The 19833-nt window shown below is 47.0% G+C and overlaps 1 protein-coding gene across 1 annotated transcript in view; it reads right to left on the bottom strand.

The window, feature by feature from the left end:
• The window catches only part of SUPT6H (SPT6 homolog, histone chaperone and transcription elongation factor), a 288449-nt gene that overhangs the window by 26835 nt on the left and 241781 nt on the right, over positions 1-19833 (bottom strand). The window contains exons 22-25 of the mRNA XM_063955884.1: positions 6394-6531; positions 6141-6308; positions 5696-5823; positions 5382-5589 (exon numbers count right to left, since the gene is read on the bottom strand). Of these exons, the coding sequence (XP_063811954.1) occupies positions 5382-5589; positions 5696-5823; positions 6141-6308; positions 6394-6531 (642 nt within the window). The remainder of the gene's footprint in view (positions 1-5381; positions 5590-5695; positions 5824-6140; positions 6309-6393; positions 6532-19833) is intronic.

Below are 19833 nucleotides of genomic sequence, written 5' to 3'. Positions count from 1 at the left end.
CTGGAGAGATATCTCGGTGACTGCACTAAGAGAGGCCGTCATCAATCAGGATCAGAATATCACCAGATACAGAGAGTCACAAAGAGATAAGTTAATGGCAGCAAAAATACAGGCCCAAACCACAAGACCACCCCAACAAAAGCCCCACACCCCTGCGAGAAATCCAGATATGGTAGTCTGTTACCATTGTCATAGAAAGGGACACATTGCAAGAGATTGTAGATCACGAGAAAGACAACACCATAATCATAAAATCCAAGGAACCAGGGAAGTACAGGGGAAACGATTGATGATGATGAGCATCCGAGCGTTTGAGGAGGCATCAAATCAGCCAAGACCCCATTTCACTGACACCTGGAGGAAGCCCAGGATTTGTTACCATTGTAGGAGAGAAGGGCATTATGCCCACAACTGCAACAGCCCACATAAAGTTAGACCCCCTAGACCAAGAAATGAGCAAAATTACAACACACACCATTATAATCAAGAATCACATAGGCAGGAAAGGTGATTGTTAGGAATGGAGGCAAGCCTGAGGTAACGGTTAATGAAGTGGGAGGTCATTCACTGAAGACACGGGAATGACCAGGTTAAACGTTGTAAATGTATTTGTGAAAAATGTTTTTCTCTTTTCTCACTCTCTATCCCCATCTCTGACGATTATTGGTAAGAATTCAAACATTGCATATTCGCCTGGTCCTTGCAGAAGTCTACCAAACCCCAGCATGACCTATCCACCACAATGTATTCTGGCCAGATACAGACAGTGGAATAATGCAAGTGCTGGTGGGGAGGGACTGCTCAAGGAAACCATTAGACACGTAGATACGACAGCCTGGTAGTCTGACAATGTTTTCTTAATGTTGACAAATGTTTAAAAATGCTTTGTTTCTCTTCTCTTATTGATGGTTATTGTCAAGTTATGTAAAATATATATATATGCACATGAATTGTTCTCTATCTCTTTTGTTTTTTTTGTTGTCTCTCTCTTCCCACTCATGTTTCCATGGTTTAAAGATGCTATGTCACCCCTCAGTTGGACCAATGATAATGCCAGATTTTTGCTCCTTACAGAAAGATCGTCGGTTAGGAAGGAATATTGCGTCACCAGAATGATCGTTTTTGAAGACTGAGAGACAGCACCTTTTGAGAGGACAGCAGAACAAGAAGAACAACAAAACGAGAGAACTTATTATCGTAACGAGTTCTCTCCCCCTCAAACTGATTTTCTTATACCCCCTTTACAAATTTCTTCTTTTCTCCTCCTATAAGATGGACTTGCCCCAAGAGACTGTGATATGGATTTTCCTGTTGACCATGATGTTGACCAGAGCAGTCTGTTTCGGTGAGAGTACCAGTGAGGTCGAGAAAGGATCCAGAAAGGTCCTGATGACTGAGACGGAGGTGTAAATTTCCAATAGCAACCCAATCACCAAGCAAAGGCGAGTACCGGGCACGATCTAACAACCATGTTATTTGTAAACAACTGTGAAGGAATGTTAGTTCAAAAAAGAAAGTTGTATCTGTAGGCTCTGTAACAAAGAAATGCCAATCTAGTTTTAATATCCATATGGACCGGCATCCATTGAGTGACTATCACTCTCTAGTGGGTAACGTGTTGAACCAAACAGATTGTTGGGTATGCTCTCAAGTACCTCAGGGACACAGCAAATCAGGGCTAGTACCATTTCCTTTAACGTTAGGGGAGGTACTTGAGCTAAAGGGTGGGAGACCGGTGGACAGGAGGTTTAATATCTCCAGCCCTCCTAGTTTGAAGCTCCACCAGTACCATGTGGATAGGTCCCTCTTATGTTTTAACATCTCCAATCCTAGAAAACCGGGAAATTGGGAAGTGTCATGGAGCAACCTTACCATGACCTTTTCACACAGAGCAGATAGAATGCCTACAGATACAGAGCTCGTACGCCACATAGCCAGTAGAGGAAAATCTTTCCGGTATCGATATACCTTAGGAAATAGGATTACTAAAGTTGGAGAGGTATCACCAGGATACTGTGCACATATCGTACAAACCGATACGTGCATTAGGCAGATGGAAGAATTAGGGTCAGGAGATTTCACCTGGAAGGTTTGTAACATGGTCATGTCCTTCTCCGTCCCTTATGTTCTCCCCGATGATGCATATTTCATATGCGGGAGAAAGGCGTACAAGTGGCTTGCCCCAAACTCTGAAGGATTGTGTTATATTGGAAAAGTATTGCCTGAAGTGATGACTGTTACACATGACAAAATGAAAGACATACACCGTGGTGCCCAAGCTCCTTATACTCACACTCATTACGAACACCGAGTTAAAAGACAACTGTCAGAAAGATTAGAGCATCCGGCCTCTGATCTTATCCATGAATCCACCGGGATTCAGGTTCTGGTAGCGTTAGATTTCACTCGCACCGCTCGAGGTGTGATGAATTATAAATACATTTCCGCACTCGCCAATTTGTTAGATAATATCACTGAAATGTATGATGACACGTTTAGATACACTGGAAGAGAACTTCAAGCTTACAAAACAGAACTAGTTCAGCATAGGATGGTTCTTAATTACCTTACAGCAGTAACAGGCGGATATTGTGTTACATTGGCAACACAGTACGGTATAAAGTGTTGCACGTATATCACAAATAGCACCGAGGATCCGGTAGAGGTCATAGACCAAAAGATGGATGATATTCTGCAATTAAAGTGGGAATTTCGTCGGAAACACAATCTCACCCTTGCTGCTGTAGGTAATGAGCTGACTGGTTGGGTGTCATGGTTGAACCCGCGAAATTGGTTCTCCGGTTTAGGAGACTGGGCTCAAGGAGTCATAATGGATGTTGGAAAGTTTCTCCTATGTATTTTGGGTGTCGTTATATCTATTGGATTGATATTTAGATGCGGGCAGGCTTTGATGAGGTGTAAACAAAGTACGAAAGTGATGAGCTTGAGGAGTGAGGAAACTGTAATTAACCTGGATTTGATTTATGACCCAATGCTAGAAACCATGACGTAATGATGTAATGAGTATACGGTCCGTCTTTCACCCATTTCTATGTTTTCCTCCGAGGTACAAAGACCCACGTAGACGAAGGATTTGATGAGCCAAGGGGCCGACAACGGAAAGATGGAAAGAAGAAGAGCAGACGACCTGATATACAAGATTTTGATGGACAATGCCATGGGTACCCCAGTTTCCCTAGGAACTTTAAAATCACGCTAGCCCAACATTTTTTTGTAAATCCATGGACGTTGTTTGCTTTACTCACGATTTATGAGCAAAAGCACAAAGAAGAAGACTCCAATCAACCGACACCAATCAAGACCTCAATCGACGAACGTACATTAACCTGACATAGAATATCATTGCATTTTTCGTAAGTGTTCTTTATCTTCATCTCTGCAACCCTCAGGTAATAACACACATAGTCGATAGGGAATACAGGCACAGATAGCAGCAACCACATACCCCCCCAATTCATGTATCATCAACTAAAATGTGCATCCCCATTGTGTTACAACCACAGCCGAAATGAGCTCGGTAGAGTTTGACAGCCCATCCACAGACCTGTACCACAGGATAAGAAGGAATTCAAATGTATACTTCGCAATACCTCGAAGCTTGATTTACCACACGTACGGCACGATGATACATGACCCTCCAAACATGGACTCATACACACATGCTCCTACTCTCTCACTAGGTCATACCCTTTTCACACCTACTCCTCTCTTCTTCCTTACCCCACCATGGAAATCAATTAACCCCTGACTTACATTTTTCTCCTTAAATATTTTGTGGCAGTTATTATTGACTGCCAAAGGGTGGACTGTCGAAGTCAGAAAAATGTCTTAATGCACACTGCCATATTTGCACCGCACACTGGTCCGTGCTGCGCATGCGTACGCTCTCCCGTGGAAGCGCATACCCGCAATAGCGTGCACTCGCACGCGCAGTATGCGCATTTACGGTAGAGTTTATGTGATCGTAGCGTGCGACTCATTCGTTACAAAAGTTCACAATTAATGTAGTTTATAGATCATGTTCCCCTCAATAGTTTCTGTAAGTTTGGTTTAGATAGAATGTCCCTGAGCGGAGGAATCCCTCTTTGTATTGCACGAAGGGTCTAACAGGAGTCATACAGCAGTGTTTGGTACCCATCGGAAGAGTATTTAATTAGCAATATTCCGGTGTTGGTTTGGAGCGTATTAATCGCTCGTGCGAATAGTTATGGACATAAGAAGTTTATGTCCATTTCTATTATTTACCCATACTCAGGTATGCGGCGGGAAACCCAGTTTTCCCACCCACCTGAGCTGTTTAAACTCAGCACAGCCCACCTGTATGAATCAACCTATGACCTTTGGTTACAGTACAGGGCCGAATTCCTGTGTCCAATAAACTGTAGGATTGTAGGGACTAGGAGATTGCATTGTGTGTGGGGCATAAATAGGCAGACCGACCACATCCAGCTCTCACTCTCTCATCAACGGTTATCTGCTGATAATCGGGAGCTGGATATCGAGGCGCAGGCGATCATACCCTTTGTGCGTAAGTTCTCTCCATAATCAGTTGTCTTTCTGCGAGCCAATATCTCTCTTTCTCTCTCTCTCTCTATCTCTCTCTCTTCTCTTTTCTCTTAAATACTTCGTAGTATTATAGTATTGTATTGTATTGTGTTAGACCAGGATAGTATTGTAGTTTATCCCTTAGTTAGGTGTTTGGTTAGGAAGTCTTTGTTATATTGTAGTGTATCATTTGTACTGTGTTACTCTTTTACAAGTATACTAGATATAATACAGATAATAGGCTTTGGAACCCTAAATCAGCATCTGTGTATTTACTATAGTGTTAAGTGTTCATTTGAGCGTCGGTGACGCTCAAACAGCTTTGTAGGTAGTCAGGTTACACAAGGTTGCATTTACACCCTGTACTCACATTAAGGTATTCTGTGTGTTTCATCGGTATAAGGTTTAATATCAAGGTATAGTGTTGTAAGCGTCTGCATCGCTGGTGACCTCCTCGTGGTCTCTAGCGTACGCTACGTTACAGCGAATCTTTCCCCTAGACATAACCAATAACGTGTCCTGTGATCGCTGGGCCGTGAGCGAACGTGACGCTTGAGCGTCTCGCCTACGGCTGAGCGATCGCTACGCAGATAGCGTATCATTACGGTATTTCTTAAGTAAACAGCGTACAGTGTTCTTAGCTTCATAAGGTGTTTTATATGACAAAGGAATTCAGCATTGTCAGTACCAAGGTGTTAGGTAGTGGAAGAAATTCTAATCACCAATAGTCTGTGTCCTCAGATGGCAAATGGAAGAAGAAAAAAAAAAAAACCCAACTTAATGAAAGTAAAGAGAATATAGCATCTAAGACAAACCTGTCTCTCAAGTTCCTCTGCAAATGCATCCAAGTCAAGGTCTTTCAGTCTCTCTGGATTTTCGAGAATTTCCTCCAGAGCTCCTGCTGGGTTGGCATCTTCTGCAGACTCATCATACTCCAAAGCATCTACTGCCATTTTTCGAGCCCATTCATACGTTTCAGGGTGCACTCGAGAGCCATCCAGGACTTCAATATAGGAATCAGTACTAGAGTGTATAAATTATCAAGAGTAAAGCATTGGCAAGTACAAATAGAAGCCTGTATTTTTCCATTCGGACCTTAATCTACAGAAAACAAACCATAAAAACTGACCTATCTCCAAGGGAGTTGGTGTCAATCTTAATGAAGCCAGCACAGTTGATGAAAACTTTGGGACCCATATGACACATAGTGACTAATTGGGTGCGATTTTCCAGACGTGTATTGTTTTGTTTAAGAACCTACAAAGCAAAATATTGCATGCCATTTAATTTTTACCTTGTAAACGGACGGTACAGAGCAAACAGACTTTGCGCAAAAAAAGTAAATATTTAAAAAAATGAGCCAATTATTAAGGATAAATGTTATTTTGTAGAACCTGTAAAACACAAACTTAAACTACAATAAGAATGATAAATATTTGCCATTTAAACTCCTTACAGAACAGTATATTTTAATACCGAGCTGAGGCCAGAATGCTGCTGGGACATCTGACAAGACTGTTAGTTTAACCAACACATGCTCTCAGTCATGAGTTCTTATAAAGCATTGTACTTGCCTTCAGCAGGTGAGCACCCTTACGTGGTCCAAGTCCACACACATACTGAATGAGGGACTGGGTGTATGGATGAGAAATAGCCTTGTTGACATCCACTCCCACCTCATTTACTCGGTTGATGAACTCATAATACAGGGAATTCAGCAATTCTTCTTTCACTACATGATCCTAGCACAAGAAGAAGAAAAAAAGGGATTAGAACATAGACAACCTAGAATTGTCATTCAGCGAAACCGTAGAGGTGGGTAGTTACCTGTAATGGGTGCAGTTTCAGACACAAGATATCGTCATCCGTGCTGCAGACCTGAGAAAATTCAATCAAAGGGTCCTGGATACGCCGAGCAATGGAGACCGCCTCACGTAACACTGGTGGGTAATCTCGAAAGTCACACTGTGTAATAAAAGTAGTTAAATACAATAGGTTATCAAATGGCCTTATATAAAATACTAGATGGAGTACCCAACGTTGCCCGGGATTTTAAGAATGTCTGTTTCCAAAAATAAATGTAAATATTAAACACACAGTATAAATAACATTGTAGATAGCTGAATATCCGTGTGTCGCTTTGAATTGAGGATGGTAAATTAGAATGATCATTGTTTGCTTCCCTGATGCACTTTGTGTAGTGGCTGGGCCCCTTTTTGGTCCCCCAATGGACCCTGCTCTTCCCACTATACAACTCTCAGTCTGTGGCTTCCTGCTGCCTCCATTCCCCTCCTCACATCATGTCACTGGCCCTGCGAAATTATCGACTTTTTTTTTACAGTTTCTTATATATCGCAGCATATTAAGTATCTCCTGATATACTCTGTGCTGCTGGGGGACCGTGCTAGTTCCACTATATAGCTCTCAGCGTGTGGATTTGTGCTACCTGCATTCCCCTCCTCACATCATGTCACTGGCCATGTCACATGCAGTCCTGTCATCACCGACATATCATGCATGCCCTGATATAGTCTGTGCTGTAGGGCTACCCCTAGGGGTGCTAGTGGTGTGTTACCCCCACAGTGTTTGTTCCCAGAGTGCAAGTCCTATGTGTAGCACGTTTTGTGTAAATTGCTTCAGGCATTCCAGAGTTACGTTGTCTGCTGAAAAACTCTGTGCTGCTGCCTCACCCCTAGGGGTGATATGGGTGTCTTACCCCCACAGTGTTTGTTCCCAGATTGTAAGTCATATGTGTACCAAGTTTGGTGTAAATTGCTCCACGCCTTCCACAGTTATGCTGTCTGCTGACATATTCTGTGCTGCTGTCCCACCTCCAGGGGTGCTAGGGGTGTCTGACCACTCACAGTGTTTGTTTCCACAGTGAAAGTCATATGTGTACCAAGTTTGTTGTAAATTGCTGCAGGCATTTCATAGTTATGCTGTCTGCTGAAATACTGAGTGCTGCTGCCTCACCCCGGGGTGCTAGGAGTGTCTTCCCCCCACAGTGTTTGTTGCCAGATTGTAAGGCATATGTGTACCAATTTTTTAGTACATTGCTCCAGAAATTCCGGAGTTATGCTGTCTCCTGATATACTCTGTGCTGCTGTCTGCCCACCTAGGGGTGCTAGGGACTTCAAATTGTTTTAGTTGCCTCCGCCATGTTTTAATACGCTTGTATGTAAAATTTCACGATCTTCTCTTGTAAACGGTGGATTTGTATAGAAGGACAGAAGGACAAATTTTCATTTTTATAGATTAGATAGGCAGAATGTTGGGTCTGCACTAAGAGGTGGCAGGAGGGTTTCTAAAATGGTGTGTAAATGCTGCTGAGTGTGAGTAGGGAGTGCTCCAATCCTCCAAAGTGTGAACAGAACAATATCTAATACCAGTATACATCATGCATCATAAACAAAACAGACACAAAAAAAATAGTTCATAAAAAACAGTCCAGAGCATAAAACCCACATTTAAGTGGGAGATAAGAAATGTTTATCCAAAAAAAAGGATTAAATTGTGAACAGCAATCTTCAGGAATATAAACCCTGTATTAACTTCAAAGTTGCATGTGATTACTATTTATGGGATAGACAGAGTGTTTGCTGGCAAATTATACACACCAAAAACTACTGTGCGCGATAATATAGTGCCACCTTGTCCTGTAAATTGTCATCACTGACAAAGCCCAAAATGAGCAAATAGCATTATATTTAGAGGACAATCACCTTACCTTCACAAAGAAAAAAAAAATTGCAACAAGACAGCTCCGGGACTGTCAATGGACAGGACAAACAGTTTTCAAACTAAAAAACTACTGAACTAATTCAAAAGGATTGTTCTAATGTTATTAAAACAAAACTGAAACCCCAAGGAACTAGTTAAGGGTGGTTGCAAGCAGGGCCGGTGCTAGGGTGTTTGGCGCCTCCCTGCAAACTGTGAATTTTGCGCCCTCTCTCCCATACTTAAGAGAGGGACAGTGCGCACCGAAGGTGAATGCAGCAAAATGGGTTGTGGTTTCACGAGGAAGGGGTGTGCCCACACAATTGTACCCCTAATTTACATTACGCCACACAGTTACGTTACGCCACACAGTTTACGTTACGCCCCAGTACTGTGACAGTAGCACAATCTAGTTCACATTACACCGCATACAGTGCTCTTGATCCATATTACACCACTTTACAACACACAGTAGTACCCCTTCTTCAGGTCCTGGAGAGGTTGTGGAACTAATTTCCCTCGCCACCTACTCCCCTCCCATTAGTTGTGCCAGGGCTGATAGTAAGGTGTTCGGCGCCCTCTGCAAAACTACAGTGCCCTAACCCCCATACTGTCTAAAGGAGCAGTTGCACGCTGAAGGCACACACTGCAAAAAAAACAGGTGTGGTATCACAAGGAAGAGGCGTGGCCACACAATATCCGTGCCACTTATTCACATACCCACAAAGACAATTTTATACACATTTTAATGCCCAGGGTAGTAGTACCGCTTATACACATAATAAAGCCCATGATAGCAGTGCCACATATACACATGCCCACAGTGTCAGTGCCGCTAACACATAATAATGCCTATGATGGCAGTGCTACTTATATACATGCCCACGGTATCAATGCTGCTTATACACATAATAATGCCCATGATAGCAGTGCCACTTGTACACATGCCCACGGCATCAGTGCCGCTTGTGCACATGCCCACGGTATCAGTGTCGCTTGTACACATGCCCACGGTATCAGTGCCACTTGTGCACATGCCCACGGTATCAGTGCCACTTGTGCACATGCCACGGTATCAGTGCCGCTTGTACACATGCCCACGGTATCAGTGCCGCTTGTACACATGCCCACGGTATCAGTGCCGCTTGTGCACATGCCCACGGTATCAGTGCCGCTTGTGCACATGCCCACGGTATCAGTGCCGCTTGTGCACATGCCCACGGTATCAGTGCCGCTTGTATACATGCCCACGGTATTAGTGTCGCTTGTACACATGCCCACGGTATCAGTGCTGCTTAATTCAAATTGCCACGGTATCAGTGCCACTTATACACATGTCCATGGTCACAGTGGCACCTATATACATAATAAATGCCAACCTCCACTTGCCTCGTGTGTCACTGGTGTTTCCTATCAGCGTCCGCGTGGGTGCTGTCTCCTAGGTGCGTTGCTGACTCCTCTTCACTGTCATTCACGTCGCAGCCTAGCGCCATCGGAGGTGGACTAGGGAAGGTGGGCTAAGGGAGTCTGTTACAGCCTCCTGATCTATTAGTACGGGAGCTGCAGCACACAGTTAGGAGGCAGTGACTGGCAATCACTGCACACAACAAGGTTTTCAAAGAGTTAAACTCACTGTTGTGAGTGTCAGGATGCCCTGAGCACAGACAGCTCCTGTGCTTCAGCATGTAGAGGGGGAGGGGAGGGTCCAGAAACCCGAGTGCACTGCAGGGAGAAAGATTCACCCGGGGACAGACAGCATCAGAGAGGGGAAACTTCCACAGCCCCAGCCCGTGCGGACGGAGTTTCAGGCTGTTAGTGAAACGCCTTCTGTGTGTGCTACTGTGAGGGAGGGAGGAAGGGGTGGGGAGAGCAGTAGGTGAATAGGAGCTTCATGCTGCCGTCCGACGCTGCTGCCTGTGATACGGTCTGACAGGAGCAGTGACATCCGGCAGCAGCAGGGTCGTAGAGAGAGCAGGGAAAGCGCCTCTCATGCCCGGCGCCTACCTGCTTTGCATACTCTGCTGAGCGGGTAGCGCCGGGCCTGGTTGCAAGTGTGTCACTTGATGTCTGCATTTTCATTTTGCAAAAAGGAGTAAGCCTACTAACAGAAAGGGATCGGAGTGTGATACCGCCGCAGGAGATGCCGAATGTCACGATATAGACATCGGCATCCTGTGCGCCAGTATGCCGGCAGGGGGGGCGAGTGCAGCGAAGCCCGCACTCGCAGTGCTGCGGGCTCGATGGTGAGCTTTGCTTGCCACAGGTTCTATTCTCCCTCTATGGGTGTCGTGGACACCCATAGAGGGAAAATCACATACCTTGCCGGTATTCCAGCGGCGGTATAGTACCCCAGTCGGGATCCCGACATCGGTATTGCGACAGCCGGGATCCCGAAGGGCGGTATGTTAATCGCATACCAACGGAAAAGAGGTAGTAGTTGGAAACTTCTTTCCCTCACATCAATGGACACAAGTCTTCCAGACCCCATGATAATTTGTTGCTAAAATGGGCTTTTTAGGTCTGAACATGGTCAGCGAACCCCTCCTAAGGATCATGGCTGTAAGTCTCAAGCCCATGCAGGCCCACTTTTCAAGAACAGCAGTAAACAAAGCAACTGAAAAGAGGTACAACACCTCTTCCTTCCACACCAGAAGATGCAGGTCCACTAAAACTGGTTGTAATTTCTGGTTAAAACTGCCTTGGACACTGTGTGAAACAAGTTATCAGAGCTCTAAGATAAGGCTTAAATAATTAACACTTTAAAGCCAGTAAGCTAAACTGTGGCGATAAAACGAGCCCTGACTTAACAGATCTGGGGCTAACTAGGATAGGGTGCAAGAAGCCGGAAGTGGGGACTCCATGCTAGATTGCCCGTATTTTTAAATCGGCAATCCTTCGTAAAACCAACCTACTTTGGCTTTGTTAAGGATTTCCGTCTTTTCGCACTCGATTACATTTACCCCCAGGTCTTGAAGGCAGACACACAACATGTCCTTCTGTCATGCTTAGAATGTCTGTGTACCACGACCTAATTCTATTTCTCTTACGTCCTAGAGGATGCTGGGGACTCCGTAAGGACCTATGGGGTATAGACGGGCTCCGCAGGAGATAGGGCACCTAAAAAGAACTTTGACTATGGGTGTGCACTGGCTCCTCCCTCTATGCCCGTCCTCCAGACCTCAGTTAGATCTTGTGCCCAGAGGAGAATGGGTGCACTGCAGAGAGCTCTCCAGAGTTTTCTGTGGAAAAAGAATTTTGTTAGGTTTTTTATTTTCAGGGAGTCCTGTTGGCAACAGGCTCCCTGCATCGTGGGACCGAGGAGAGAGAAGCAGAGCTGGCTTGTAAAGTTGGGCACTGCTTCTAGGCTACTGGACACCATTAGCTCCAGAGGGAGTCGGAACACAGGTCTCACCTGGGGTTCGTCCCGGAGCCGCGCCACCGTCCTCCCCACAGATGCCGAAAATAGAAGCCGGGTGAGTATTGAGGAAAAGACTTCAGGCGGCAGAAGACATCAGATCTTCATGAGGTAAGCTGCGCGCCATTGCTCCCAGTCACACACACACAAGCAGGCACTGAAGGGTGCAGGGCGCAGGGGGGGGGGCGCCCTGGGCAGCAATAAACCTCAATTTGGCCATAAATACGATGGATTAGGCTGTGGGACAGTAAATCCGCGGACCCCTGCCATTTTATTAGTATATGATGATGGGACCGGTGGGCGGGGCTTGATCGTCAGCACTAACCAGCGCCATTTTCTCCACAGAGGCTGCATGAGAAAACGCTGGCTCCCTGTTCTCTCCCCTGCTGAGCTTCACAGGCTGGAAAAAGGAGGAGGGGGGCACTTTGGCGACGCAGTGAGTGGAGATTACAATTATAAACATATAACAGCGCTATCTGGTCATATTTTCCAGTGTTTTTAAGCGCTGGGTGTGTGCTGGCATACTCTATCTCTCTGTCTCTCCTAAGGGCCTGGTTGGGGTTTTGTCCCCCTATAGGTAACTCCCTGTGTGTGTGGGGTGTCGGTACGTGTGTGTCGACATGTCTGAGGCGGAAGGCTTCTCCAAGGAGGAGGTGGAGCAAATGAGTGGTGTGTCCCCGTCGGTTGTGCCGACTCCTGATTGGATGGACATGTGGCATACGTTGCATGCAAGTGTGGCATCTTTACATAAAAGGCTTGATAAGGCTGGTTTAGGGGGGACATCAGGCGGTCAATCCTCAGATTGGACCGACTCACAGGGCACGTCGGGGTCTCAAAAGCGTCCCTTAACACAAGACACTACTACCGACACGGATTCTGATTCCAGTGTCGACTATGACGAAGTAAAATTGCACCCTAGGGTGACTAAAACTATTCAGTGTATGATTGTGGCAATAAGGGATGTGTTGCATATTGTGGATGAACCCTCGGTCCCCGACACAAGGGTACACATGTTTAAGGAAAAGAAACAGATTATTAATTTTCCCACATCGCATGAATTAAATGAGTTCTATGGAAAAGCTTGGGAGACTCCGGAAAAGAGACCGCAGATCCCCAAAAGAATTTTTATGGCATACCCTTTCCCTAAGCAGGACAGGGAGATTTGGGAATTACCCCCCACTGTGGACAAGGCCCTGACGCGCTTGTCCAAGAAAGTGGCGCTACCGTCTCCTGACACAGCGGCCCTTAAGGACCCTGCAGATCGCAGGCAAGAAACTACCTTAAAGGGTATTTATTCTCATACGGGTGCTGTGCTAAGACCGACGATTGCGTCGGCATGGGTGTGTAGCGCAATTGCAGCTTGGACAGATGAGCTGACAGATCAATTTGATACTATGGATAAGGATACTATATTCCTAACTCTAGCCCATATAAAAGACGCAGTCTTATTTATGAGGGATGCTCAAAGGGACATTGGATTGCTATCTTCTAGGGCCAATGCCATGTCTATCTCAGCGAGAAGATCCTTATGGACTCGCCAATGGACGGGTGATGCGGATTCCAAAAAACATATGGAAGTACTACCCTATAAGGGTGATGTATTGTTTGGGGATGGGCTGACTGACCTGGTTTCCACAGCTACAGCAGGTAAATCAAATTTTTTACCATATATTCCCCAACAGCAAAAGAAAGCAACACCCTATCAGATGTAGTCCTTTCGGTCGCACAAGTCCAAAAGAGGTCAGGGATCCTCTTTCCTCGCCAGAGGTAAGGGCAGAGGCAAGAGAGCACCTGCTTCGGCAGGTGCCCAGGAACAAAAGTCCTCCCCGGCTGCTCCAAAACCCACAGCATGACGCTGGGGCTCCCCTGAGGGAGTCCGCACCGGTGGGGGCACGTCTTAGACTTTTCAGTCAGGCCTGGGTCAGATCGGACCCGAATCCCTGGGTGTTGGAAATAGTTTCACAGGGTTACAAATTGGAATTCGAGGAGGTGCCCCCGCGCCGATTTTTCAAGTCGGCCCTACCAGCTTCCACATCGGAAAGGGATGTAGTGTTAGCTGCAATTCAAACGCTGTGTATACAGCAAGTGAAAATCAAGGTTCCCCTGCACCAGCAGGGAAGAGGTTACTACTCAACCCTATTTGTAGTCCCGAAACCGGATGGTTCGGTCAGACCGATTTTGAATCTGAAATCCCTAAACCTGTACATAAAAAGATTCAAATTCAAAATGGAACCACTCAGAGCGATAATAGCCAACATGGAGGAGGGGGAGTTTATGGTGTCTCTGGACATAAAGGATGCGTACCTTCATGTCCTCCTATATGCCCCCCCATCAGGAATACCTGAGATTCGCTGTACAGGATTGTCATTACCAATTTCAGACGTTGCAGTTTGGACTTTCCACGGCCCCGAGGATTTTCACCAAGATAATAGCGGAAATGATGGTGGTCCTGCGCAAGCATGGAGTCACAATTATCCCATACTTGTGACTTGTGTGGCGCTCTCTCTGAGAGTGCTCCAGCAACACGGTTGGATTCTAAATCTACCGAAGTCACAGTTGATTCCGACAACTCGTCTACCGTTCCTAGGTATGATACTGGATACGGAACAAATGAAGGTCTTCCTCCCAATAGAGAAAGCCCAAGACATCCAGAACATGGTCAGAGACCTGCTAAAACTGAAAAGGGTGTCAGTTCACCAATGCACTAGAGTTCTGGGGAAAATGGTGGCGGCCTACGAGGCCATTCCCTTCGGAAGGTTCCATGCAAGGATTTTTCAATGGGACCTTCTGGACAAGTGGTCCGGGTCCCATCTGCATTTACATCGGAAAATAACTCTGTCCCCAGGAACCAGAGTGTCCCTCCTGTGGTGGTTGCAGAGTGCTCACCTGCTGGAGGGTCGCCGGTTCGGGATTCAGGACTGGATCCTGGTTACCACGGACGCGAGCCTCCGAGGATGGGGAGCGGTCACACAGGGAAAGACTTTTCAGGGTCTTTGGTCAGACCAGGAGTCCTGTCTACACATCAATGTGTTGGCACTCAGGGCCATTTACAACGGCCTTCGACAAGCGGAGAGTTTTCTTCGAAACCTTCCGGTTCTGATTCAATCAGACAATGTCACAGCAGTGGCTCATGTGAACAGCCAAGGCGGGACAAGAAGCAGAGTCGCAATGGCGGAAGCCACAGGGATCCTTCGCTGGGCGGAAAATCATGTAAGCGCTCTGTCGGCTGTCTTCATTCCGGGAATGGACAACTGGGAAGCAGACTTCCTCAGCAGACACGATCTCCATCCAGGAGAGTGGGGACTTCATCAAGAAGTCTTTGCAGACGTAACACGTCTTTGGGGAACTCCTCAAATAGACATGATGGCGTCACGCCTCAACAAAAAACTTCGGCGGTATTGCGCCAGGTCTCGGGACCCTCAGGCAGTAGCAGTAGACGCACTGGTAACACCGTGGGTGTTCGACTCGGTCTATGTGTTCCCTCCTCTTCCTCTCATCACGAAAGTGTTGAGGATCATAAGACGAAGAAGAGTACAGACGATACTCGTGGTCCCAGACTGGCCTCGAAGGGCTTGGTACTCGGATCTACAAGAGATGCTCACAGGAGACCCCTGGCCTCTTCCTCTGAGGGAAGACCTGTTGCAGCAGGGTCCCTGTGTATTTCAAGACTTACCGCGGTTACGTTTGACGGCATGGCAGTTGAACGCCGAATCCTAGCAAAAAAGGGGATTCCAGAAGAGGTCATCCCTACTTTAATAAAGGCTAGGAAGGAGGTGACGATAAAACATTATCACCATATCTGGCGAAAGTATGTGTCTTGGTGTGAGACCAAGAATGCACCTAAGGAAGATTTTCATTTGGGTCGTCTTCTCCACTTCCTACAGACAGGAGTGGATATGGGCCTGAAATTAGGCTCGGTTAAAGTACAGATTTCGTCCCTCTCGATTTTCTTTCAGAAGGAATTGGCTTCTCTTCCAGAAGTCCAGACGTTTGTAAAGGGAGTGCTGCACATCCAGCCCCCTTTTGTGCCTCCAGTGACACCATGGGACCTGAACGTGGTGTTGCAGTTCCTAAAATCACACTGGTTTGAACCGCTTAACAAGGTTGAGTTGAAATTTCTTACCTGGAAGGTGGTCACGTTGTTGGCCTTAGCATCAGCAAGGCGAGTGTCAGAATTGGCTGCTCTATCACACAAGAGCCCCTACTTGATTTTTCATGTGGATCGAGCTGAATTGAGGACACGTCCGCAAATTTTGCCTAAAGTGGTTTAGTCGTTCCATATGAATCAACCTATTGTGGTGCCTGTGGCTACTGGTGACCTGGAGGATTCCAGATCCCTGGACGTAGTCAGGGCCTTAAAAATTTATGTAGCCAGGACGGCTAAAATTAGGAAAACAGAGGCTCTGTTTGTCCTGTATGCGGCCAATAAGATTGGCGCTCCTGCTTCAAAGCAGACTATTGCTCGCTGGATCTGTAATACGATTCAGCAGGCTCACTCTACGGCTGGATTGCCGGTACCAAATTCGGTTAAGGCCCATTCCACTAGGAAGGTGGGCTCTTCTTGGGCGGCAGCCCGAGGCGTCTCGGCTTTACAACTTTGCCGAGCGGCGACGTGGTCGGGGTCAAACACTTTTGCTAAATTCTACAAGTTTGATACCCCGGCTGATGAGGACCTAGCGTTTGCTCAGTCGGTGCTGCAGAGTCATACGCACTCTCCCGCCCGATTGGATGCTTTGGTATAAACCCCATGGTCGTTACGGAGTCCCCAGCATCCTCTAGGACGTAAGAGAAAATAAGATTTTACTTACTGGTAAATCTATTTCTCGTAGTCCGTAGTGGATGCTGGGGACTCCGTAAGGACCATGGGGAATAGCGGGCTCCGCAGGAGACTGGGCACTCTAAAGAAAGATTTAGTACTATCTGGTGTACACTGGCTCCTCCCGCTATGCACCTCCTCCAGACCTCAGTTAAGGAAACTGTGCCTGGAAGAGCAGACATTATAAGGAAAGGATTTTGGAATCTCGGGTAAGACTCATACCAGCCACACCAATCACACCGTATAACTTGTAAAACACTTATCCAGTCAACAGTATAAACAACAACAGGGCATCAACAATGGATGCCAACATAACATAACCCATTATTAAGCAATAACTATGTACACGTACTGCAGAAAGTCCGCACTTGGGACGGGCGCCCAGCATCCACTACGGACTACGAGAAATAGATTTACCGGTAAGTAAAATCTTATTTTCTCTGACGTCCTAGTGGATGCTGGGGACTCTGTAAGGACCATGGGGATTATACCAAAGCTCCCAAACGGGCAGGAGAGTGCGGATGACTCTGCAGCACCGAATGGGCAAACTCGAGGTCCTCCTCAGCCAGGGTATCAAACTTGTAGAATTTTGCAAATGTGTTTGAACCCGACCAAGTAGCAGCTCGGCAAAGCTGTAATGCCGAGACCCCTCGGGCAGCCGCCCAAGAAGAGCCCACCTTCCTTGTGGAATGGGCTTTCACTGATTTTGGATGCGGCAATCCAGCCGCAGAATGAGCCTGCTGAATCGTGTTACAGATCCAGCGGGCAACGGTTTGCTTTGAAGCAGGAGCACCCAACTTGTTGGGGGCATATAGGATAAATAGAGAGTCAGTTTTCCTGACTACAGCCGTTCGGGCTACATAAATCTTCAAAGCCCTGACTACATCTAGTAACCTGGAATCCTCCAAGTCATGAGTAGCCGCAGGCACCACAATAGGTTGGTTCAAATGAAAAGATGACACCACCTTTGGCAGAAATTGGGGACGAGTCCGCAATTCTGCCCTGTCCATATGAAAAACCAGATAGGAGCTTTTACATGACAAAGCCGCCAATTCTGACACACGCCTAGCCGAAGCTAATGCCAATAGCATGACCACCTTCCACGTGAGATACTTTAGCTCCACGGTCTTAAGTGGTTCAAACCAGTGGGATTTTAGGAAACCCAACACCACTGGTGGCACAAAAGGGGGCTGAATATGTAGCACTCCCTTAACAAACGTCTGAACTTCAGGAAGAGACGCCAGTTCCTTTTGAAAGAAAATGGATAGGGCCGAAATCTGGACCTTTATGGATCCCAACTTCAAGCCCATAGTCACTCCAGACTGTAGAAAGTGCAGAAATCTGCCCAGTTGGATTTCCTCTGTAGGGGCCTTCCTGGCCTCACACCAAGCAACATATTTTCGCCATATGCGGTGATAATGCTTTGCTGTCACGTCCTTCCTAGCCTTTATCAGCGTAGGAATAACTTCCTCCGGAATGCCTTTTTCCGCTAGGATCCGGCGTTCAACCGCCATGCCGTCAAACGCAGCCGCGGTAAGTCTTGGAACAGGCAGGGCCCCTGTTGCAACAGGTCCTGTCTGAGAGGCAGAGGCCATGGGTCCTCTGTGAGCATTTCTTGCAATTCCAGATACCAAGGCCTTCTTGGCCAATCCGGAACAATGAGTATTGTTCTCACTCCTCTTCTTCTTACGATTCTCAGTACCTTGGGTATGAGAGGAAGAGGAGGGAACACATAGACCAACTGGAACACCCACGGTGTTACCAGGGCGTCCACAGCTATCGCCTGAGGGTCTCTTGACCTGGCGCAATACCGTTGCAGCTTTTTGTTGAGATGGGACGCCATCATGTCTACCTGTGGCAGTTCCCATCGATTTGCAATCTGAATGAAGACTTCGTGATGAAGTCCCCACTCTCCCGGGTGAAGGTCGTGCCTGCTGAGGAAGTCTGCTCCCCAGTTGTCCACCCCCGGAATGAACACTGCTGACAGTGCTTGTACGTGATTCTCCTCCCACCGAAGAATCCTGGTGGCCTCCGCCATCGCGACTCTGCTTCTTGTGCCGCCCTGGCGGTTTACATGAGCCACCGCGGTGATGTTGTCTGACTGAATCAGCACCGGTTGGTTGCGAAGCAGGGGCTCCGCTTGACTCAAGGCGTTGAATATGGCCCTTAGTTCCTGGATATTTATGTGCAGACAAGTTTCCTGACTTGACCACATCCCTTGGAAGTTTCTTCCCTGAGTGACTGCCCCCCACCCTCGGAGGCTCGCATCCGTGGTCACCAGGACCCAGTCCTGTATGCCGAATCTGCGGCCCACGAGAAGGTGAGTACTCTGTAGCCACCACAGAAGAGACACCCTGGCCCTGGGGGACAGGGTGATCAGCCGATGCATCTGAAGATGCGATCCGGACCATTTGTCCAACAGATCCCATTGAAAGATCCTCGCATGGAACCTGCCGAAGGGAATGGCTTCGTACGATGCCACCATCTTTCCCAGGACTCGCGTGCAGTGATGCACCGTCAACTGTTTCGGTTTTAAGAGTTCTCTGACTAGAGTCACAAGCTCTTGAGCCTTCTCCGTCGGGAGAAACACCTTCTTCTGGTCTGTGTCCAGAATCATGCCCAGAAAGGGCAGACGCGTCGTAGGTATCAGCTGCGACTTTGGGATATTCAGAATCCAGTCATGCTGTTGCAACACTTCCTGTGAGTGCGCTACGCTGATCTGCAACTGCTCCCTCGACCTCGCCTTTATGAGGAGATCGTCCAAGTATGGGATAACTGTGACTCCTTGCTTTCTCAGGATCACCATCATTTCTGCCATTACCTTGGTAAATATTCTCGGTGCCGTGGACAGGCCAAACGGCAACGTCTGAAAATAAGAATTTACTTACCGATAATTCTATTTCTCATAGTCCGTAGTGGATGCTGGGGACTCCGAAAGGACCATGGGGAATAGCGGCTCCGCAGGAGACTGGGCACAAAAGTAAAAGCTTTAGGACTACCTGGTGTGCACTGGCTCCTCCCCCTATGACCCTCCTCCAAGCCTCAGTTAGGATACTGTGCCCGGACGAGCGTACACAATAAGGAAGGATTTTGAATCCCGGGTAAGACTCATACCAGCCACACCAATCACACCGTACAACTTGTGATCTGAACCCAGTTAACAGCATGATAACAGAGGAGCCTCTGAAAAGATGGCTCACAACAATAATAACCCGATTTTTGTAACAATAACTATGTACAAGTAATGCAGACAATCCGCACTTGGGATGGGCGCCCAGCATCCACTACGGACTATGAGAAATAGAATTATCGGTAAGTA

The sequence above is a fragment of the Pseudophryne corroboree genome, chromosome 2 (assembly GCF_028390025.1).
Source record: "Pseudophryne corroboree isolate aPseCor3 chromosome 2, aPseCor3.hap2, whole genome shotgun sequence".
Classification (NCBI taxonomy): domain Eukaryota; kingdom Metazoa; phylum Chordata; class Amphibia; order Anura; family Myobatrachidae; genus Pseudophryne; species Pseudophryne corroboree.
Note: the sequence above shows the minus strand (reverse complement) of the source record. Positions and strands in the feature narration are given on the sequence as shown.